This window comes from Ambystoma mexicanum, chromosome 10 (genome assembly GCF_040938575.1).
Source record: "Ambystoma mexicanum isolate Mex_15411 chromosome 10, UKY_AmexF1_1, whole genome shotgun sequence".
Taxonomy (NCBI): Eukaryota; Metazoa; Chordata; class Amphibia; order Caudata; family Ambystomatidae; genus Ambystoma; species Ambystoma mexicanum.
In genome coordinates, this window is record NC_090932.1 from 731,282,859 (window position 1) to 731,307,662 (window position 24,804).

General features: G+C 45.4%; 1 protein-coding gene across 2 annotated transcripts in view; it reads right to left on the bottom strand.

The window, feature by feature from the left end:
* The window catches only part of COMMD2 (COMM domain containing 2), a 158,754-nt gene extending 136,626 nt beyond the window's left edge, over positions 1–22,128 (bottom strand). Inside the window, exon 1 of one of the 2 annotated variants that reach the window (XR_011276073.1) lies at positions 21,916–22,128. Coding sequence is in view for 1 of the 2 variants with exons in the window: in XM_069618371.1 (XP_069474472.1) it covers positions 21,916–21,982 (67 nt within the window). In the remaining variant the exon portion in view is untranslated. The remainder of the gene's footprint in view (positions 1–21,915) is intronic. The other variant, XM_069618371.1, reaches the window with a different exon arrangement.
* Positions 22,129–24,804: the final 2,676 nt, after the last annotated feature.

Consider the following 24,804-nt stretch of genomic DNA (forward strand, 5'->3'; position numbering starts at 1 on the left):
AATGGGTTAAATCAGGCAAACTATCGCCACATCACCTTCCTTGATGTGGAGAGTAAACTATTTATGATGTTATTAAAAAGAACTGGAAGAATTGGTGGAAGAGACACATATTCTATCCAAACTGCAAACAGGTTTCAGGAAGGGATTTTCTACCACTCTGAATGAGTTAGCCTTCAATATCAGCGAGCAAACTAGAGGTAAGGATGATTCACTGCAATATGGGGCTTGGAGCGATCTCTCAAAGGCATTTGACCACATTATCAGAGATCGCCTATCGAGTAAGCTCAGAAGTTGGGATATTCCAGAACATCGTCTGGCAATGTTGATAGAACTACATAAAGATACTCCAATGAGGGTAAGGCCCGATGAGCAAGGTCATTTGTCAGAATCCATTAAAGTAGACAGAGGCGCTAGTCAGGGGCGTATGGGTGCCCCTTTATTCTTTAATTTGTATTTGGCAGACATGGGCCGAGCACTGGAACCGTCTGCATTGGCCAGCCCTAAAATCAATCACTGCTAAATTTGTTGGCTGGCCTATGCCGACAACATTGTCCTACTGGACAAGACTGCAGTGGGACTGCAACGCCTTCTAGACAAAATGGGGGAATATTCTAAACTTAATGGACGTTCTATTAATGTAGAGAAATCAAAAATATTTGTTTTCAGATGGGCAAGGAAAAAGGTACACATCCAGAAATGGTCTCTAGACAAACAAGTAATCCCAAGGGTGGTGGAATTAGTTTATTTGGGGTATGTTTTGAATGCAGTACCAGTGTTAGATAGGGCTAATTCAGAAATGGATGTTTAAGATTATAAGGTTAATACCTCAAATGAAAAAAGTGTATGTGAAATATTGTACAGACAGACAGACTTTGAAACTCTGGTTGTAAACCCACTGAAATCAAAGAAAGTGATAAAGCGAATGGACAGGATCGCTACAATTGAAGACATGCAGGGTACTGCTCGATTCAATTCATTTGCGTTGAGAGAAAAGAAACTGGCTGTGTTCCAAGATATCTTGAGAATTTGTCTGACGGAAAAATGAGACAAACCATCCTAGATTGGGTACATACAGGGGAAGTACTCTCCAAATGGAGTAAAGGAGACGCTGCCCAAAAACAGTGCACAGTATGTATAAATCCTGAGAAGCAAAATGTTAAACATCTTTTAATGGAATGTGAGGGTACCTGGTTTATAAGAGCAGACTTATTTCAAAGGTGTGTGGACAAACCACAGGGCATCCTCACAGATATGTTTTGGGAAAGATTGATATCAGGACTAGAACCAAGCCTGAAAATAAAAAAATAATACAGGTGCTAGAAATGGTCAATATCTTTGTTGAGAGTTAATATTGAACTTCGTTGGTAGCATTGGATTGTTTTGTGTAGTTTGGGTCCTCAATGTAATTGGTGTTTGATTTAAGTCATTGGCGAGTTAGCTGAAATGGTATTCGATTTAATTGTGGTATACGGTTTAGTTGTTGATTATCTTTTATCTTTACTTTTTTTTCTTTCCTTGTTGAATGTTGATTGTCAAATACCTTTCTAATGATGGAGGGAAATTGTGGGTTTTGAGAATTTTAAAATGAATGATTATGAATTGTGTTGTGATTAATTTTATATGTTTCTTTTAAAGACTGGTGTTTTAGAGCCGAGGACGCCAGCAGATGCCTCTTCTGTAAGCTCTGCATCTCTTCCCCGCCTAGGGGCCTATATCCCCCATTAAAACAGCCCTAACGGAGCAAACAAATAGAGCATTGGGCGTCGGAAGCCCATGAACTATGGTGGAAGTTAGCGGCGCCGACTTATTGAAAGTAACCCCTCCAAGAAGCGGGCTCCAGCCAAGACGGCGGTTGGCACGCAAGGAGTCGCCGCAGCCAAAGGGGTTGAATGGATCGAAGCACACTTATTGTCAGGGAGGAAGTGTTGACCAGCAGCAGGCAGTAGTATGGTCATCCCTCCGTGGCCCCGGAAGACAGCAGCGCGTCAGTACACAAACAAGAAGCACTGGGGATCTCCTCTAGGGATGGGAGACGAATGGAGGTCCTTTTAAGGGCGCAAATGAGGAGTTACAGTTACACCTAACAGCATCAGCAGAAGAACTGGAAAGGCTATAAAGCTCGGGCACAGAGCAGGACCCGGCAAGGGGAAGCTGATCTTGGGACTCTGGCGCCTAGACAAAACATCAGAGCGGTAGCAGCACCACGTGTAGGTGGGAGGACTCCCCCAGCTGAGATCGGGACTGACCCACATACCTCGGAGAGTGCACAAGTTCCAGGGCAGAGCGGCTGTCGGGGCTACCAGTCATAAAAGAGGTGTGGTCAGGTCCCCGGAACCACATCACCTGGAGGCATCCAGGACCTCAACATAAAGAAAGATGTCGAAACAAGCGGTGAAACAGAAAGGTGTTGCGTCCGGGGACATCAAGGCCCTAACACAGTACTGGAGCTAGAACAACAAATGGAACGAGTTCAGGACAGACAAGAGGACCCTGAAAATAGATCTAGGTGCAATAATATATGTATCCGAGGGATTCCAAAAGATGTGGCGGATAAGGACCTGCAACAATACCTGGTGGACCTGTTCAGGCAAATCCTGGGTCCTGAAGGAGGAGAGGGATATTGTGCTGGATCGGTTCCACAGAGTGTATTCTACATATCAACTCAACAGGAACCTGACCCCGGATGTGCTGACTGGGATACACCTGTTTCAACTAAAGGAAGAGATCATGCGAGCCACCCAGAAAGAGAACCTATAAGCTTTTGTTCAACCCAGATCCAGCTATACCATGACTTGGCTCAAGCCACCCTCGTGAAGCGGAATTGATTGAGGGTGGTTACAGACTGACTGAGAGCAAGGCAGGTACGCCATCAATGGGCATTCCTGACGGGGCTCCGGTTCGAGAGGAAGGGACAACGCTATACCATCTCAAAAGAAGAGGACATGGATGGCCTCATGAGGTGGGACGGAGACGTAGGAACCAGCGACAAGGAGCGAGCTCCGACTGAGAACATGGAGGAGGATAATAGACCCGGGGAGGAGTGATGGAAACCGGCACGGCCCCGTCCGAGGGGTCGCAACAAGGACACTAAAGCTGCAGACCCCATACGGGTAGCAGAAACATGAAGGGTATTCAGGTGACAGTGTCCTAAGGACATAACCAGTGAGCCTATCGGGGTTAGTCAATATGGAGCAGCTACGTGGGGAGGTGCGGGAGGAGGTTTGCGCACCACAGGGAGTAACCCTTTGATGGTGGCGCCTCTCAGGACAAGGGACTAAGTAATGCTCACATGCAGAATAAGGCATGGAGGGAGGGGGGAGGGCTGCAGGAGGGTGGGGGGCTGATTCGAACCCCAAATTCCCGGGAGTTAGTCAAACCCGGCGATTTACCTGGTACTATTGGGGTGAATGTTTTTGGTTGATGTTTTTGGGAATGTTAGAAGTTTGGGAGGGGAAACGGGGGGGGGGGGAGAACAGAACGTGAGTTTTCTGGTTGATCATGGGTGCACCATGGGCAGATTATATAAAAAGAATGACTGACTAGGCAGAGGGGTTCAAAGCAACCTATTCAGCTCTACCAATGGCTGACTAGACACTTTGTAACGTTAAACGTTTAGTGGCGGAATTCCCCAGTAAAGAGGAAGTCAATTCTAATAAGGCTGCGGGCTTCTGTGGTGTGGCTGCAGGAAACGCACTTGTTACCAGCGGACGAGCATAGGCTACAACACAGAGCCTTCCCCATGCAATTTTTCACATCCAGGGGAACTAAAAAGAAAGGAGTGAGCATATTGTTTGTTAAAGGGGTATGCGTCGAGAGACTGTTTACAAAGAGGGACCCGGAGGGCCGATACCTGGTTCTGGCTGGGGCACTGATGGGTCAACTGGTCATATTGGTGGCGTTTTACACCCCTAACGAAAGACCAGACAGACAGATTTCCGACAGGGTTGCTGCCCAAAATAGCAGAATGGGTGGGTGGGGAAGATTGCAGGGGGGGGGGGATTTAACTGCTTCATGGACGCGGCTATGGATAAAACTCTTCCAGCTACCTCCAATGACAAGTTACACAGACAAGCCTTAGCTCAATTCCTTAGGGAACTGCTTTTAAAAGAGACCTGGCGGTTTTTCCACCCACTGGACAAAGCCAACACTCACTATTCGGCCACACATAAGGGCTTTTTCCGGATCGATATGGTGTTGGTCTCGAACACCTTGGTTTTACAAATTACAGGGTTACCTCTCGGACCATGCACCGGTCACCCTGGGGTTGGAGCCAATAGCCCTGCTTTTGCAAACGTGTGGGCCATGGCTATTAAATGAAACAGTCCTAAAAGATCAGGTCCTCAGGGCAGATATAGATCTGGTTCTACGGAACTACTTCAAAGAAAACACCACACAAGGGGTTGAGTTGCTCACACAGCAAATAACTTAAAATGAAAGGCGAGGGTGAACGGGGAACTGGACACTGAAGTGGCGGCTGCTGAAACATGTTCTAGAGATAAACTGTCGCAGAGGGCTTGGCTGGCACTGAAAAAAGCTAGGGCAACCCTGGAAACGAATCTCGCAGATGAATCTGCACAACTTCTCCTATGCACTAAACAGGCCCACTATATAAAAGGGGAAGGCTAATCGCTTCCTGGTAACTAAACTGAGGAAACAAACTCTGCACCCATATTAGCCAGCTTAAACACCCGGAGGGGACAGTGAGGAGGGGGGGGGGGGGGGAGATAGTGGAAATCATGCACTTGTTTTATATAGATCACCTGAAGGGGTATAACAGAGAGAAAGACGCATAAGTAGAGTTCCTAGGGCAGGTAGTGCTGCCACGTATTACGAGACGGATAGACAGATGTTGGAAGTGCAGATATCGGAGAAGGTGCGAGAGGTCATTAACGCCCTGAAAGGGAACAAATCCCCCAGCCAAGACGTCCTATACAACGCATACTACAAGACATTCAAACCCATCCTGGTGGGTCCTCTGGCGAAGCTCTTCAATCATATTAGATACACATGGCGGGCCTCTGGGGATAGGGACTAGTCACTATGGTTCTCCTGCTAAAACCTGACTGGGATCCATCCGATTGTACGAGTTATCACCCTAGCTCCTAATTAAACGGAGATGCAAAAATCTACTCCACAGTTCTGGCTCGGAGGCTCGCAAAAAATCAGTCCGGAAATCATACGCCCAGACCAGGCCGGTTTTGTGAGGGAACGCCACATTTATGACAATATCCGCAGCGCCATAACTACCATCGAATGGGGACGGAGGACAGGATAACGTTTTCTGTGTTAACACTAGACGCTTCTACGGCCTTCGACAGCCTTGATTGGGGGTTTCTGCAACTGACCTTTGAAAGGTTTGGGTGTGGCCCGATATTCACCCGTATGGTCTTCGCAAATTATAAGGACCCAACCACTTGCCTAATGATTAACGGCCACCTCACCGAGAGTATCCCAATATGCAAAGGAACAAGGCATTGCCTCCACTGGTCTTCGCCATGGACATGGAGCCCCTGGCCCAGAAGGCGTGAGATGAACAAGCAATCCAAGGGGTGGAAGCGGGAAACAGCGGGATCCAGAAAATAGCCCTCTACGCGGACAACATAGTATGGTTCCTAAGAGACACAGCTCGCTCACTCCCCGAGGCTATAAAACTGTTGGGATGGTTTTGCCAGGGTCTCTGGCTTTCACATCAACTACCGGAAATCCATGGCACTTAATGTCACTGAGGACCCAGGGCAGATGCTAGAACGGGGGAGGCATTTCCTGCTAAAGTTGGAACTACGATCCATCAAGTACCTGGGAATATACCGGACACCCACTTAGGGAAGGCATTATGGAGCAAACATTCCAGACCCATTGAAATCGACAGAGGAGCTTAAACAATGGGATATGCAGGAGCTATCTTGGTCTGCGCGCATAGTGGCGGTCAAGAAGTCTCTTCTGCCTAAGTTCTTATATGTGGTGGGAGCTCTCCCAGTACGTATCCAAGGCTCAGCAATTAGGAATTTACAGAGAGACCTTTATCTGGAAGGGGAAACAGCAAAGGGTTAAAAAAAAAAAAAGGTTCCGTTTGAGCCACAAGCGCTGGGAGGGTTGCAGGCGCCGGATTTCAGAAGATACCTAAGGGCAGCACAAGTGGCGCCAATGCTGCAGTGGGCCCCCCAGGAAAATCAGAACCGATGGGGTGCCAGAGAAAGGGGTGTCAAGGCTATATCGTCTGCTGGGGGGGCACCCGGAGGAAATTTTACCATATATGCCAAAATGGGCACCAGATGTAGGGAAACCAATAACTGGGGAAACATGGAGCCAAATATGGCGCAGAGCCAGTAAAAGCTCTAAATGCACCTCAATTAAGGAGGCAGCATACAAAATCTGCTTGAGGTGGTACATGAAGCCACAACGGATGCATTCCACCCGGCCGAGCTACCGCTCGTTATGTTGGAGGGGCTGCAAGCAAGTAGGGGACCTGTGTCATCAGTCTTTGTGTAATGCAGTGAAAACAGGTTTCCCATTAACATTGAATCTTAAAGGAAGACAAGCAAAGAAACAGCCATTGTCACAAAAGCACATAGTAAAAAGGCAATATTAATAATATCAAACTATAAACATTCCCATGGACACATGTTTAAATAAGATTTTGTAAAGACCTCTGTACATAATATAAGAAATGAAGAGACTACTGGGTTAGTTGATTTTAGGCAGTATAAGTACCTGTTCTTAGTGTGTCGTACTTGGCAGAGAGCTGAACAGAGCAGAATCAATTCCGGAAAGCTCGAAATGAAATTCTCTTCCCTTCATGTCAGTGTAACTACAATGTGTGCTCAGCAAACGTTTGTTTACACTTTGAAGAAACGAGGCGTCTTGGCATTTCCATGGAGACACGTCAATAGATGGCACACAGAGTAGTTCACATGAAACGTGCATTGGTGTTGTGAAATGGGGCATAGGCGTCTAGTGATGTCAGCGTTGGGGGCGGGCGAACTTAATCAGCGCTGCAAGGTCCTTTGAACTTAGTGCGATAGATTAACCAATAAGAATAGCACAAGAGCCGAGCTGTCGTTTTAGCATGCGTTAAAGTGATTAAACTTAGGTAATTTGCATTGGAAATGTATTTAAGAATGATTGATATATGCTCTGAAATACATGCCTGATCCATTGGGCCAATAACATTTCTGAACAAACTACCCCTTTAACTGGGCAACGTACAAAAACATTGGTAATCTTGATTCCTCAACTTTTCAATTATTACATGGGAGACTGGAGTTTTTGCGATTTGACCAAATAGAAATAGCTGCATTTCTAAGTTCATGTTCTTCTTAGGGGACGAGGAGAGGGCATCCATATTTTAGTCTCATCTCTCTAAAAGACTGTGATAGTTTTAGTCCCCTGGCACAAACTCACAGTGCTCATAATTTCTAATTATGTTTGGTGTTCAATCTCCAGCCTGTTGGTACGCAGTAGCCTGCGTTACTCCCAAAGCCTTTCACCAGCACCAGGTTTCACACTTGACCTGGGCAGACAAAAATCACCGATTCAGCTTCCTGCCAACAGTGGAGCAACGTTAGCCAGATGGCCAAATAGAAGCTGCCATACAGGCCATCACATTTGATCATTATTGCTTTAACATGTACAAGGGCAGCTTAAAAATGGGAAGTCCAGGATAAAGAATTGGTAAAGGATCAACCAAGATATAACGTGCATAAAAATCTTAACTTCAACGCAAGATGTGAACTATAACCTTTTGTCCATTTGTATGTGATCCATCATCCTTTACATCTCTAGATGTTTCCCAATTCTTCTTGGTACAAACACGCACACAAACTGAGTTCATATCATCTAGGAAATTCTGTTTACAGCAACTATTAGCCTATGCAGTCCAGAGTAGCTCCTGGCAGCTTTGTGTCAAGCTAAGCAGGGTTCCGTGGGCTACACACGGGAACCTAAGATCTCCCAGCCACTCCATATACCTCAAGTGTCAACCAACTGTCTTAAGAGTGGGAAAAATCCTGGGGTTCTCTGGCAGGGATAGTGGCATGTCCAGGATCCAATCCCGAAATTGATTTACTGTTTGTATTTCCATAGCCCTGTTGATTTTAGCATGTATAGCCTCTACTTGACCAATAATTATTTTTTTATTTGTATATGGTTACAATGAACCGTTACAAAAAGAAATATAAAACACCAGTCTTTTTTTTTTTTTACAAACTTTATTTTTTAATTTTGTTCCTCAAGAGCACCAAAGATGACATGTAATCAGAGATGATGTACAATCTTCCCATAACCAACTTCCTGTTTCCTTCAGTCTTGCAACAGCTCATGAGTTAAATTGTTAACAGATTAACTCGCCCCCTCCTCCCCCTTCTCTCATTAACCTAGGTACTTGGTTGAATAGGAACACCACGGCTTGGCACATCTGCGGTCAATATAGGCGAGTCCACCCTTACGGGGCATAATTATTTACACAATGTGGACCCCACGAATAAGCTTGGGCACATAGAACATGTGTTCCCTGTCCACCATGAATTCATGCAGCGGCAGCCATACATTTAGATATTAAGGGTACGAGCTATATGCCAAGGCCGTTATCTTTTCCATTGCCATACCCCACAACCTCAGCCACCAGGCGGCCACCAACAAACCTTGTTTGGTTTTCCACATGTGCGCCAGATTTATTCTAGCCGCACTTAGCATATGAGTGACCAAAGAGGCCCTATTCCCAGTCCTCACGTAACAGCCCTATACTGCTTCACAAACAAAAAGGGTTTTACTTGCCACTGTTGAGTCTGTGCTTCTTCACTGTTCAGGAACTATGGCAACATTTCAGCCCTACGTGTCCTCCCTCTCAGCGAGACTTCACCACCTGGGGATCCAAGTTCTGACTAACTGCCACATCATGCCCTCTCCTTTATCGGGGCATTTCGCCGGCTTCCCAGTTGTGTCTGCCCTCGGCCGAAGAACAGATCACAAATCGAAGGACAGAGGGTGGAAAAAAAGAGTCAGAAGTGGAAAAACCCAGCGTCCCTCTCCTCGCATTCATTCCCAGCTCCTTATCATGCACCTGCAAGACGCTCCGACTCCCTTCCCCGTATTTGTCCTTCAGCGGACAATACAATAACTATGCTCCGCAACCAATTCACTCAGTAATAATAGTTATGTCTTTCTATGACCTCGCTATGCCTTCGCTACCGAAATGCTCTTTTATTCTACAAGGCCCGCAGTAGCGGAGGCTTTTCATTCCAGTGATGGGAGGCGAGTGTCCAAAAATGGCTGCGCTCCGACGCCATGTTTTAGCTTGTATTTCGCATAAGCATTACATGCACCCTGTGTTGTTTTAGAAGAATCTGTTGCGGTTTATTTAAAAACTCATTACCCCGTCCGTCTGTAGTTTAACGGGAACTCTGCCTTTGTTAAATATGCATTTAAAAGTTGTCGCTACACTGTGGCCCTTTTTTTTAAAGCCTCAACAGAATAAAACAAACCATTGTTGTCTCCCTGGAACTGTCTTAAAATCCATAATATCTGCCTGCCATTGTTGATTGATATCAGATACCACGGTCATTCATCATTTAAAATGTTTCCGGGCCGGCTTGTATAGTGTGTAGGCCTCCTACTCCGAAATCCACATCTTGACAGTGCCCCTTGACACATTCTCCTCATTGGTTCGCAGTTCACAACACAGGCTTTCAACCCCTCCGTAACTACCAGCAGCCCCTTCATCGTTACATATTTTCAACAACTTCATGACGGACATGTTCACCCCATAACCGCCAAACATAAAGATGCGACTAGGTTTTATAAACAGATTTTTATTTACATTTAAAACATCAATTTTTCTTAAAATTGTATTCTCATTAAATAGTTTGTGTTATCAGATTCTACATGAATATCCATTGGGCTACAGATTCCGTAGTTCTACCGGATCTGCGTGATATTTCCGTAGCAGAAAAATCAGTGACAAATGTTGGCCTGGGAAATGTACACACTACAAATGTTCGTACATTTCCCATGCGAACATCCAATAGAAAAGCACCCCCACCCACAACACCCCCTCCCGCCCCCCCATCACCCTACTTACCTTTCCTTCCTTCGCGCTGTGTCCCTGCAACGCTGGTTCCCTTTCACTTCCGTGATCAAGAACCGGATCCACAGGGTCCTTTTCTTTTTTTGGGCAGCAGCAGGTGTTTCGCCCGCAACTCCGCTCACTATACTGTATAGTACGGGTACCCGCAGCCCCAGACTTTTTTTTTCTTTTTGCTCAGGTGAGCTGCGGGGGTGTCCCCCACAACTCTCGCTCACTACAGTGAGCGGGTGTTGCAGGGGACACCCATCACCCCCATATCGACCCCACCGAAACACCTAAACACATACCACGAAAAGTTCGAACTTTTGGTAGTTAGAACTTTTCGTGGTATGTGTTTTAGGTCTTTTGGTGGGGTCGGTCATTTTTACTCGAACATTTCGTCCGAAACCGTTCTAGTGCATTGATAAGAAAACATGTTCACATTCTGTTAGGCTTTCATTTCTTATTTCCTGCAAACAAGCGTAAATTCATGTAAAATATCTACAGTCTCAATCTTCTTGGGTCTGTATACAGGGCGCCATGCACCTTGCGCGACTGCACTGGTTTGATATACTTTAGCCCCTCCCACTTGCGAACTGTTTTATCAATGATGCTTCTAACACACATCGGACCCATGCGTCTTAACTGCTTCATTTTCAAAAAGGGGATATTCGCCGATTGCATTGCCCTCAATGTTTTAGACATGGATTGTTCAGTCCCTGTCCCAGCCCTTAGCCGCTCAGTCACATCATTCCTACAAGAAGTTTAGAGCTCAACACGTAACAAATTTTCACATAGCAAATTTTCAGTATTTCTAAACATTCGTGAGCATCCTGTTGGGGGAATCATCAATTTTATGTCCGTAGCACCATCTGTAAAAATGGAGTTTTAAACATGCTCCCTCCGCTATGTCTATAAAACAATGTATAACCCGGATATCAGCGTGAGGGATAGCCACTGTGTCCGTATTGGTCTCCATTAGCGAGATACATTCTTCACACAGGTTGTTATCCCGAGCCCCCAGATTTTCAATTTGGTTTGAACAGCAAACACAATAAACATTAACATCATTGTCTTTAACGCCATCGTTCTCCATTAGCAAAATACAGTCCAGGCTATTAGCATGATCCCTTGAGTTTTCAAGTTGATTTGAACAGCAACCACAGTAAATATTGATAGTCTCCAATACAGCTTTGCTCTCCTCACGCCCGCAAACAGGGCCCTGTTTCTCACAAAGTCCCAGGGGGGCCGGGTCACTCTCTGCATCATAGCACCATCCTCCTACAAAACCACAGATTCATAGTCATTGTCTTCAGAGTTCACTTTGGCCGCAGACAGCCACCTAGGCACCATGCCCAGCAGCTGTTCCAGAACCACGTCATCCTCATCCCAGAACCCTTTAGCTTCATTGTCACCCATGAAATCCTGAGAATCTGCCATCCCATCATACACCATAGGACAATCACGGGGACAATCAGGGGCATAACCATTGTCAGGATCCCCAGGATTTCCGGGGGATCGTCATAACTGTAGCGGTTCATAATTAGTTTCCCGATACCGCGCTGAATACCACCGAAAAAAGTCCAAAGAGCTCACATATTTTCTAGGCCTACAACAAAAGCTATATATACGGGTTATAAACCCCTCAACCACAGTGTCATAGCCTTAAAACCGTCCAGACATATTTATAGCTCTATCAATTCATGTCAAATTTAGATTTTAAAATTGTATTTTATTGTGCATTTGTAAGGCACTTATACATCAAGTAAACTATGTTTCAAAGCGCCCACAGGGAAACACAAAACAATGAAAGATAAGGCAGACCTAAGCCTTGTGAGCACTCCGAATGCGCAAGTGCAGGGAAAGAGGGAAGGAGGAGTGCTAGTTCTATCAAGAGGGAAGTGATGGGCATGAGGAAGCTGTAAGTGCATAAGTGGAGTGGTCAGAAGACAATAAATAACTAAGTACAGACCTGTGGTGACATAGGCACAGTCCTGGGAGGGGTGGAGGCTGTAGGCGATTGAGTGTGAGGAAGCCAGGGCCCGGGAGGACACAAGTGTCCTGGTCACCAATCTCAGCAACTGAGGGGATTTAGCAGAGGAGGGATAAGGCAAAAAGGAAAGTCTTGAGGAGCTTCCGGAATTTAAGGATATCCAACTCAAGACGAAGACGAGGGAGGCTGTTCCATAGGAGTGAGCATGCCGAGGAAAGAGATCGGTGCCCGGCTCACTGTTTACCGAAGCGCTTAGAGTCCAAAGAAGATGGCCAGAGTGAGAGACAGAAAGAGGGAGCAGGGGTTCCAATAGGAATGATCTCAGTCTTGCTGGCGTTGAGGTAGAGATCACTGAAAGTACACCAGGACTGGATACCTCAGAGTAACCCACAGCTCTGCCGTCTCTAGTGCAGACCTGAGACTTGGGACATTGCTTGCTTGTGGCCCTGTGCATTCTCCCACCAAATTTCACAGGCCTAGCTCCTCTGGGTACCAAATAAGGAGAGTGCGTAACGCTGCCTGCATCCACGATTCCTGCGTCGCTACCTGGTGGCGACGTTCCCTATTGTTCCCATGCTGTTCTGCTCTCCTGTGCCCTGAAGCCAGCTGCACCGGAATTTTCTTCATACCTCTTTCGGAAGCTGAGAAAAGGCAACTGTCCTATCACAGACAACCGTTCTCCCCTGCAGCTGTTGAGAGCCAGAGCGCCGCAAAACTGCGGGACACTAACATACTAGCGACCTTGACTAAACTGGCGAAGTTTGATCTGGACTGTGCCGAAGTTCGGCGAGTACTTGCATAACTTATCGGTGGCCCCCTGGCACAGCCGATCGTTTTTACGCACAAGCATCCCCTAAAGGTATTCAAACTTGGCTGGGATAGCCTGCACTCCCTAGCTATTCTCCCCTGCTGAACACTGCTTTGCCGCCATGGGCAGGGCCTACTCGAGTAGTGGGAACCAATTCTTCATCGCCTCAAGCCCCTTCCTGACTCTCTATTGCCCCTTCAAGAAGACCCGCTTTTTGTTCAACTGCGCGATCGTGCGTTTATACAACCAACTGTACTGTTGAACACAAGGCTCCCCTCTTCTTAGGGTTGGAAACGAAAGTTAGGGAACAAACTCTGAAGAATAGTTGTGGTTGTAGTTTATAACTAAAATGCACTAGGAAATGTAATGTATATATACTGTATAGTTTAAGGATTTGTGTGAACATTGTTTTACTCATTGCTAAAGTTACTTGTGTCCATTTGGTCCGGCCGACAATAAATGTATAGATATTTTTCATATACACTTGTCTAAGAGTAACTTGTGGTTTGTTGCCGTGTGTGCTCATTGTAGGCTTCTGATCACTCTCCCGCCTCCTGAGACCTAGTCTTGACCGCCTGCCAAGCTACCTAGATTGGTCTGGCTTGTCCAGAAGGTGCCCCCATTTCACTAAACTGAGGGTGGCCTCCTAAACTTCTGCCCACCATGTCAGAGTTTAGAAATCAATCTTAACATCTGCCACTTCCGTTCTGCAGCTCTGCACTTGCGTTTCAGATCTGCAGGTTCGGAGTCATATCAGGTGTAGCGCTTAGAGGCATGTTTCAGGTGGATCCTCATGACTGGGACAAGATTGTGAAGGGTATTAGTAATGGCAAGTTGGAGGTAGCTGAAAGCAGCGTTTGGGGGAGTGAAGGTAGATGAGAAGGCAGAAAATGACACTCGTTTCATCAGACAGATGTTTGCAAACGAGGTTGGCAGGGCTGATGGAGGTGCGGTCAGAAGGCCTAGAGGATCCAGGTGAGAGGAAAGGAGTGGTCAGAAAAGGAAAGTGGGTTGATCATTGGGGAGGAGAGTGTGAGATCTGTGTGGATAAAGACATCAACAGTTTATTTCTGCCGAGTGGGTGAGACCAGAAGGTTGAATGGAGAGGAGAGAGTTGCAGCGATCACGGAAGAGAGTAGATTGTGATTGAGGAGTCAAGGTGGATGTTAAAAATCACCCATAAGGAGTTTAGTGGTGCTTGTGAGGAGGAGGAGAAATCAGACTATTCAGAGAGGAACAGTGTGGTAGAGTCCGGTGGCCTGTAGATAGTGGCAATGGTCAGAAAGGATGGGGGAGAGATGACCAACTTGCAGACCAGGCATTCGAAGGAAGAAGGCGGCTGAGTGGGTATGAGGGAAGAAGGGACCAACTCAGGGGAAATAAGAGCTACCCCACGACCAGCATGGTTAGTCCGAGGCTTAGAGATGATTTTATAGCCATCAGGCAGAAGGAGTCAAAAGCAGTGACTGAACTTGCCTTGAACCACAGCTCGGTTAGGGCAAGGATATCAAGGACAATGTCTTCAAGAAAGAATCCGATGTCGGTGGAGTGTTTGATGGGAGAACGAGCATTGAGCGTAGCTAGATGCAAGAGATCTCTGCCTCCAAAGTTTTTCCAAGGAGGGGTACAGGGGCATGGTATACCAGTGGGAGGGTTGGGGGGGGAGCAGAAAGAATGGAAGAAGGAGTAGCGAGGAGGTTAATGAGGGATGGCAGGTGCCAGTCAAAGAGGAGGTTAAGTTGAGGACCCTGAACCAAGATAGTGCAAGTGTGACAGACATTAATTATACAACTGGGTGAAGCGAAGCCCACCAAGAGGACTTCCCATTTAGTGCTACCATTAATGGGTGAGGATTTAAGAGGAGAGAGAGTTAGAGATGAGGTGAGGTGTCCATAGATCTGGAGAACGGACAGAGAAGAGGATATCAGAAAAGATCTGTCTGGAAGTTGCATTGACATAGGTGTCTGCGATGGGTAGGCCGGGTTTAGAGGCCAGGATATCTTTTTTCTTCCAGACTTTGTGAGAGGGACGGTAGGAGATAGTATAGCAGTTATAAAAGATGGGTGACATGGTGTACGCCAAAGTGGGGAGGAAAGGGTGGGTGCACAGTACAAACACAGCTCACCAGGCGGCCTAGTGGCCGAGGGAAGCAAGAAACAGATGCACTGGGCAAGCAGCCAAATTCGATGTTTACACAAGGTACCCTGAATGTACAAAATCAAAATTGCCAGCACAGATGTAAGGGCACCTAGATTCGGTTTTCAAATAAGGAACACTGCAAGCACAAAACATAAGGCAGCACAGCTTTAGAAAGAACAAGTGCTGTCAGTAGTAATGAGTGACGTGAAATAAGTCAAAAAGGTAGAGAGTTGTAGGCACACTGTAGTTTAAGGTTTTTTTTTGTTTTGTTTTTTTAAAGAGGATGGTGGGAGGCAGTTCCCAACGCTCAGCCATTATCCTGGCAATGTGCATGGTGCAGTACGTTTTTGTCAAAGTTGGTGGTCTAACAGGCTGAGCACCTCAGCTCCATGCTTCGTATGGAAAGAGGGGGGGGAATGGTCTCCGGATGGGACAGGGACAGACAGGGCCTTAGATGGGGGCCTTGGCTGGAGGGGCCGGCTTCCGCCTGCCGGCACCTTCAATTGGCTATAGCAGGAAAGGCTACCCAATCACAAAGGGGCAGCTGGCTGGCAATGTGTGGCTTCTCCACACGAGGATACGAGGATGGGTGGGCCATCTTGGACAGTCTACACTTAGTGCATTGTAGAATAGCCAAATGGCTTTAGGGAAGTTTGTGCTCCTTCAGGTTGTAGCCCCACATGTTCGCAATGGAAACAAATTGAAATGCACTTCATAAAATGAATTTTGCACGTGTCGAGCGCTCACTGCTGAAATTATCTAAATGTTTTTTTCCTCGATCCCCAAAAGCAGTTAATGAGCCCACCAGAGCTTGCCTTCTGTGATTGTGGTGAAAGTCTGCTCCATCAACATCAGACGAGCAGTAAGTGGAAATGGCTTGCACAAGGCTACTGCCAATCATTCGGCAGATGGAATTTACACATTCAAATCAAACATTCTTGGGATTCTTAGCATTTTAATATCACAATTTATATAAAATGTATATAAAAATTGATCAATTGTATTACTAACCTAAGATTTATCTTAAAATGAAATAAATGTTTTCCTCGAGCAGGCTGAATGAACATTCTGACCAGCACCACTACAATGCCAGAGAACGCCCCAGCACTTATCTCCCATGAAGTCATAGGTTTAAAAAACACTAAATGGCTTTTACGCACCCCAGTGAGTTGTGTGCTTGCAAAGGTCACAGCACTGGTGCTGTCAGGGGCAGTTCACCTTTACAGCAAGAAACAATATATTCATCTCCATAGATTACCGTGGAAAAATATAGCTAGGCCGTCTCACATGAATTTGATTAACAGCCTGATTATGCTGTCTGCTAGGGAGACAATTTCCTTCCAGAGGAAGGATAAATTAGGAGAATGTGATTAAATTCAGAGTATTTGTAATGGATGATTCGACCAGAACACCCAATGTATGTATTTACCCACAATTCCTTTAACACTTTGTTATTGTATCTAAGTTTTGTAAAAGATATATTGTTATAACTTTAAAAATGGAAATAAAGCATGTTAAAACCAGATTAACATACAAGTTAGGGAAGAAGTGGCTGCTCGCAACTATGAAGATCGAAGCTCATAGTTGCTGCATGCCAGCTGCATGGGAGGAGTGTAAACCTGGATCAAGATGGTACACTCTACAGACAGGAGATTGAGAATCCCTCCACTTTTCTACCAACAAACTAACGTCAGGGGACAGTACTGGAATATATTGGCCCAGCTTGCATGAAAATATTTTCTTAAAGGGCAATATTGTCATTATTATGCACAATCAACATGAGTGTGTAATACACTGGCATGTAATTCTTATGATGGCCAGTCTGAAAGGTTGAGGATTCCAGAATGTGGTGTGATAGCATGAAGGAGCAGCTGAGAAAATGGAGTGAGACTGAACAGATAGATGCTGTGCTGCCGGTGGATTTATGAAGATGTACCAAAGAAAAAACATACCTTACGTGTGCCTCACTCTCCTACTTCAATTTGGCGACCCGCGCACTCCGACCCAAACGGCATGTGTTTCTGTCTGCTTCCCTTGAAATATCCGGTGTCAGCTGTCTAGAGGCCCGCTCACCCGGTAAGAGCACAGTGTCCCTGATACTGTCGTATGCCTCCGCATACATGAAGTAGAACTGACTTTTCGGTAGTCCGCGCACCATTTCCTGCGCATTCGATATGTTATTTTATGATTATTGTCATTGGCCTGCACGTGCAAGCAGTCCGCCCGGAGCAGCTTTAGAGGAGAGGGCCCGCAACGGTCCACAAGTTGTGCTGGCTGCATTGCTAAGCAGCGCATCAATACAATTGTTTCAACCAGGTGCCGCAGTAACGCGTTGCCTGGCAATGTGCCCTCTCAGGAAGTCCAAAGCGTTCACAGGCCACATTGTTGTTTGTTGCCTGGCAACACACATATGGAGGAGCGCTATCATTGATTGCGACTGTTTGGATTTCTCTGCTCTGCATCCGGCGCGCAGTGAAGTCCTGTGGCTATTCAATGCGGCTCAACTGACCTTGCAGTGTTCCTTCAGACATACTAAAAACAAGTTGGCAGCAGTACATGGTGCACAGTTTAATGCAAGTCCTTTATTGGGGTGTGCGGTCGAGACAACTCTTGGACACATATGTAATTTTTTTATTCCTTGAATTTTAATCAAAAAGGATTTTTTAATTTTTACAAGGGTCTTCGAGACTTGAAGATTCACGAACAAAGCATGTTTATGTGTATATTATATGGAATACTAAAGTGAAAGAACCAGCACTGCCTAGTGATCCATTCAAGCAAAGGCAGCCTCCATCCACATATCCGGTATTGAAAATACACTGAGTGCCTGGCTCACATTGGAACACCTGTCATTTGGTAACACCAGCCTGCTGGTGCCACTCTGTTAGCAAATATTTACAAGTACAGGACAATTGCTTCAGGTGATTGGGACCCTGTGTCTCCAGCAATGCAGAACATTCCTCCACCAATCACATTTTTGCCTAGTCCAGTAGATCCTCTGGTTCCCTGGAAACGCTCTAAGAGGTCTTTTGAGCACTATGCAACAGCTGTATGTTGTTCAAGTTATGGAACAGAACTGAAGAAATCTTAGTTGATGCATTGTCTGAGCACACCTAGGCAGGAAACATTCGAAGACTTGATTTGCCAGAGGATGAAGCACACAATCTTAATGAAAATGAGAAGTGCATCGCAAAGTTAGACAAACATTATTTTGCAAAGATACAAATTTGGAGAGAAAACTCAGATCGAGGGTTAATCAGTTGAAGCATTTATTACAGCATTCAGAGGTCTGGCTAGGACATCCATTTTCAGCTAGACAACGGATGAGCGACTGAGGGATCAGTTTATGCTGGATCATAGGGACAGAAAGATTAGGGAGCAACTCTGGTCCAAAGGGAATCCACCACTATGAGGTTTTGCACATTGCAAAAGAAGTAGAACACAGCATCAAGTATCTAAAGACTCAAACAGAAGGTTCAGCAAGTGAAACTGCAGGAAGGAAAGAGCAATGGAAATACATCTGATTTAACTGCAGCCGTTTCTGGTGGAAGACTCCCAGCCAAAGCAAAACGAGTCAATAGGAGCACGCCTAATTCAAATTCCAAGCCCTCTGCCACAAAGCCTGCCAATTCGCTGAAGAGGTGCTTCCGATGTGATGCAGTAGGACACTTTACCAAAAGCCTGACGTCCCTGGCCCTCCAGGCCAGATGTCAGAAGTTCAAAAAGAAAGGACATGCAACCAAATGCTGCAGATTCGGTAACATGCACATGTATGAGGAATCAGAAGCAGCCGTCTTTGTCGTTGGTGATGAGGATGAGTAATATTTGGATGTTCCCAAAGATTAGGTAGTCAGACAGATGTAGAGTTAAGATGATGATAGATTCTGTAGCATAAAACACCCTGCTTCCTAGGCCAATTTTTGATGAGATGTTTCCCGACAGTTATTGGAAGTCGACATCAAGCCACAAGCGTATGAAAGTGCAAAAAAACCCCAAAAAAACATAGTTGGATGGTTCAAAGCTATGATGGAATTCTAAAGGGAGAACAGCTCCAGGGAAGATCTAGGTTACTGAAAAGTGATCTGTGCCACTCCTAAGCTGGCTGCAGAAGAAATTGAAAATCAAACTGAATCCGAATGACGTGGAATGTGTACTTCATACTGATGGTGTGAAGTTGCAAGACTGGATGTTCAGCGAAAGAACGGCATGTGTAATTTGTCAATCGAATTTGTCTAATACAAGCGCTGAACCTATTGTTAAAAAAATGAGGACTGTCCCTCTAGACTTGGGACAAGAAGTAATGAAAGAATTGCAAAAACTGGAGGAGGGCAGTCAAATTGAGAGGATAGGCTTCCAGGTGGGGGTCGCTTTGGCGATTGTGGCCAAACCCAATGGGACATTAAGACTATGGGCCTTGTTGCGAGGTCAGCGGCAACCCGTTGGTGCTAGTGATGAGTTGCTGCTGACCTCGAAACACTGTACCCGCTGCCTGACATTCCGGTGCCACCGGGACATTACCAGTCATGCCGGCCTGGGATGTCAGTCGACAGGAACTGTAAGTACCCATTCCCCTGGAGTCCCATAGCACTCAAGGGGAATGGGGACAAGGAAGGAGATCCGGCCCCTGCAGGCATTCTCGTAGTCTGGCTTTCCGGAAAGGGTGCTGGTACGTTGCTACTGGCACCCTTATTTCCAGACCGCCACACATATAGAGTGAGGCCCTATGTGTTGATCTTCGCCCTTTAAATAAATGCTTAATACGGGATTGCCATTATCTTCCCAACACCTTGGAAACACTATCAACCATGAATGGTGACATTGTATTTTCGTCACTAGACCAGACTGCAGCATATCATCAGATTAAACTCTAAGAGTCAAAACAACATACAGCCTTTATCACACCAGAAACTGTTTTAGTTGGTCAGTATGCCTTTTGGCATTTTATCAGCCACCTCTGTATTTCAGAGGATTATGCATGAAATCTACACAAATGAAGATGGTGTAATCTGTTTCCAAGATGATATCATGGGGTTTGGGCCAGACCAGCAGACACATGATCAGAGATTTCACAAAGTGATGAACATGATGGTGGATAACGGTCCAACGTTGAGCAAAGAAAAGTGCAAACTCAATCAGAAAAAGATAGAATACCTGGCCCACTCAGTTACAGCTGATGGTGTAAATGTAAAGGGTAAACTTGCCAACATCATGGATGCAGTGAAAGCCTATCATATTTAAGGCCATTGCAGTCTGAGTGGAACATGGAGCTCAGCAAAGGTGAGCAGCGAAGGGAAGGGAATTGGAAGACAATTGATTTAGGAAGCAAGATGTGTGAGAAAGAAATAGATGGAAGAAAAGCCTCTAAAAAGACATAAAGGGAGAAAGTAATAGGGACTGGTGGGTACATGAGGGAAAAGAGAACAGAAAATAGGGAAGACCATCAATGGGTACAAAAGTGAGCAAATAAAATAATGAAATAGAAACATGCTGGGGAACAGAGGTGGATGAAATAACAGATCAGCGAGAAGGGCTAACTCATTTAGTACCATCCTGACTCCCTCCCAATATTTACAGTGGAAGACAAGCTCCCGCACAGTCACCCTTATCTGCAGTGTCCGTCCATCAGCCAAAGTGCTCAAAAAAGTAAACATTGGGGTCAGTCTGCAGCTTGGATCTCTGCTTTCCTTTGTATAGTCCCTGTACTGTCATGGAGCTTGGTGCAAAGAATAAACATGCTCATCTTCTCTGAAATTACATTGCAGTTAGTGCAACATGATTTATAAAAATAAAAAGCGATCATTATTGTCTAGTGAAGTACGATGCGATACCGGTTATTTTATACCTTGGTGCTGGCATGTACTGTGGACATAGGTAACATGAATTTAGTACAGTAACAATGCTGGCATATATTGTGAGCGCAGGCATCATGCAAATGCACTTCAAACTTTTTGAGTATTGATGGTGACCTGGCAACTATTGTATTTTTTTTCCATGTTTTACTCTACAGAACTGATCGTAAATTATATGGCTTTTACTCCATTTTTTTTAAAACAAAAATTACACCATTTGAACGAATTATTTAAAGAAACTTTTCAGGAGATACCCCCTTATCCCTAATCTGCTTAATTTTTTCAGGCGTCTTCGCTACGCCCAGAAGCTCACACAAGCTCTACGAATTAAAACATTCATCAACCATCAGAAGAATTCTTTCTTGTTTGAAACGACCTCTCTTAACGTAAATTAATGTATCACATGCACGTAAGCTTTACTTTATATATGTATTTTTGGTGTGAGCATTTTTTCTAGGATATGGGTTTGTACATTTGACACTTTGCCCAAAATGTAAAGTTTAGTTCATATTTTTTGTAATGACTGTCCAGAATTTACATCAAAATCATGTGGCCGCCCTGGACCAACCACACTATTTTCTATGTCCCAAGGCAGATGCATGGTAAACTGTATCCTCCCTGGGGCACCCCACCCTGCGCCCTCATCTATAAATGTGGTTCCATTTGGCACTATTTCGCGTGGGATTATTTAGCGATTCTCTATAATCAGTATCCAAAATACTAGCTCTACGAGCCCCTAAGAAAGCGACCTAAAGTGTGCTTAATGTACAACACTCCAGAAAATCTTCAATTCTGACATATGCATGTTCATTACCTTGACGAACTGCACCGTATCCCTTTCAGCACCGCGATTGCCCTACCTGCATCCCCGGATCTTTCCCAAGCCTAAACGCCACCATTAAGCTTCCATCAATCTCTGGGCGAAGTGAGTGCTTGTTTTGCGTTGGCATCCCGTGCCACCCTTTTGCTATGCTCATTCAATGGATCGAACCGACCGCCACATTCCTCCCAGAGGAGCCGTGCTCTTGAATCTTATACTTCTATGCAGACCTTCGCCCTCTCTTACCTGCGGAGTCCACCTCGCACAGGAAGCTCAGGTGCTGCCTCTGCTCCTCTGACAACACCAACAACATGTTGGTTGTGCCCGCGCACTCAGACAACCTTGTGGAATTACTGCGCGTATTGGGAAACCTAAGTGATAAGACACACCGCTTGCCCAAAGGAGACTTGCAGATGCTCACGAAGACTATCACCCATTAGAGAAAAGGACCTACCAAATCATTCTATCATGTGACATGGACACACGCCCAACATTGCCTCGTGATCAGTCTACTGGACGTTACGTTATAAGCGTACGTCTTGAGTTGGGCTAACTCCTGAAAGTTCTTCAAGATGTAAGGAGGCAGGAGCTGGAGCGAGCCCTTGCCCCTGCCCCTAAGCCACGCATACACACTCTATCCATGTAGATGGAGAGAGTAGCAACAGTTAACTGCTAACATTCCATGTGGATTTCTGTACAGCGAACTTCCCCCTAGCCCCCTCATAGTTCGTCTGTTCTGAGCCTGTGTGCATTGGTTATAGACGGGAGCCGATCAGTGCCACTCCTCAGTGAAGAAAGTAGCTATTGGCTCCCCTAGAAGTCGCCAGAAGTAGCTAGATGACGTCACTGTCTAATTTGCATAACTACCTCCACTTTCCCCCTGCGATTTATGGCTTTTACTGTGGCCCCCTCCCCTTTTAACACCTCCCTTTTAAGTTACCAGTGTGTTTTTGCATTACTCCCGTTAGAAAACGGGCGAATGACCACACTTTTTTCAATTGTTTTGGAAACTTGCATAAATGAGCAAGTCTCCAAACCAATTGAAAAAAGTAGCTAGATTTCTCGCTAGCCGCTTTTCAATGAAAAAGTTGCTAGGGGGGCGTACTTTCTCGCTAAATATAGCGAGAAAGTCGCTAAGTTGGCAACACTGGAGCCGATTTATGAATTTCCGGGGGGGGGGACAAATACAGGAAGTGACATCACTGGCAGTTATATGACTGCAAATTTGCATGTAGTCGCCAACTTGGTGCAACGGCGCATGGGGGGGCGGGTGTTGGCACGCGCAGCGCAGGCAGTGGAAACATTGGCTAGCATGCACTGCATATACTAAAGTCAAGAAAGAAGGAGATTTAAGCCTTCGAGTTGCATTCCAGTAAGACATCACTGCCCCTACTCCACTGCTCTATAATCGTCCAGCAACACAACTAGGATGGGAGAATGAAATGCTTGCTAAACCGAAGGTACAGCTGCAAGGTGGAGTACCACCACCAAAAAAAAGTTCCCAATTCAAGGGAAACGAGAAGTAAAGGCGTTTCCCGCAAGACGTGTGTGGTGCCATAGTTCTGTAAAACATCAACAATTCAAACTTAAAATAGTGCTGCTGTAGATTGGTCAGCTACAAGTGAAATTTGTTAAGATGTTACCTCTGGTAACCAGATAGAGTTAGGGATGTAGCTTAATCTTAAACCTTTCAGTGGACACATCAGATGTGCTGCTGAAGTATAATGCAATCCTGGCTGAAGTATAATGCAATCAAGTGTGGTTTCAGACTTGGGGGGGAAGAGTGTTAACTGCTTTTAACATTGTAGTTTACCAGAAATTCTGGTAAAGTAGTGTACAATGTTAAAAAGCCGTTACCCAGGTTCACCCTGCACCCAAGTTGTGTTTGGGACTGATGGAAGCACTCGCGTCTAAATGTTGTAGCCATGGTTGTCTCCATGTTTTAAAAACTCCCACTTTCCGGGTTTTCAACATTCATTTTAAACACCCCTTATTCAAAAAATGAAGGAGTCAGTAAAAAAGCCAATGCTGAAAAGCCTATTTCGCACAAGTAGTAAGACCCAAAGGGTAAGAGCGACTGTATAGCAGACCATGCCAATGTAGGACACTCCAGGATTACCTTCAGTCAAAATTCACCCACTGCAATGTTCCTAAATTCAGATTGCAGAGTAGTGTACGACTGAACCTCAATCAGCTCTTCCTGGGCATCAAATGGATGATGCACCACCTCCTCTGCCAGAAAAGTCTGCATCACCCAGTCATTAATGCCAGCATTTACTTCAGGGAAGTATTCATCAAAGCTGGACCTTAATGTTGCTAGGTGGCTTGCCCAGCTACAACTGTTCTTTTGCAAAGGTCTAGCTTCCTCTTGAAGGCAAATACTTTTTTATTCATTCTTTCCTCTGTGTTCCCATGTCCACAGGAATGCCCCCGAAGGTGGGATTGTGAGTTTCTGGGGTGGTGAGTTCTAGTGGTCTTAGTTTCCTTTATAAAATACACAAATCACATAGTATGTCAACCAGACAATGTATCATTGTGTACAGCTTAAAGGGGGCCACCTGACCCAAAGCAGCACACTAGGAGATGTATTTTGGAACAATCAACATTGTAAACACACCTCTAGTTTAGATTGTAAAGAGTGCTTGTGCTGCAATTACAAGCACCCAGTTGATAAAGTCCAGACTTAAAACACTTGATCAGCATTCAGTGAGTAAAATAACCCTATAAAAATAAAATACAGCTTTGCATAAAATTACAGAGAATTCTGGGATTATCAGGCACTGGCAAGCGGTCTCTGCTGTTGCTGTGGGAGAAGTGAGACTTGCAATGGCGACAAATTTAAGGTTAATAGCTGCCGTTTATCACAAGATGGCAGGCCAGCATAGATCTTAACCACTGAATTCCCACTGAACAGCTATAAACCCTTCTATGTCAGCAAGAGGCTGATGTAGAGGAACCAGTGATAGAAAGCAATGAGGTAATTATACTGTACCATATCCCGTGGGAGGTGATGCCCCCCCAAGACTCAGTGAAGGCCCCTCGTGTCAAAAGGTTGAAAAGTCCTGCCGTCTCAGTCCCCACAGTCCTAACTTCTCCCCGCTTAGAGTGGAAGCAGTTTGCGGTACACAGCTTGTA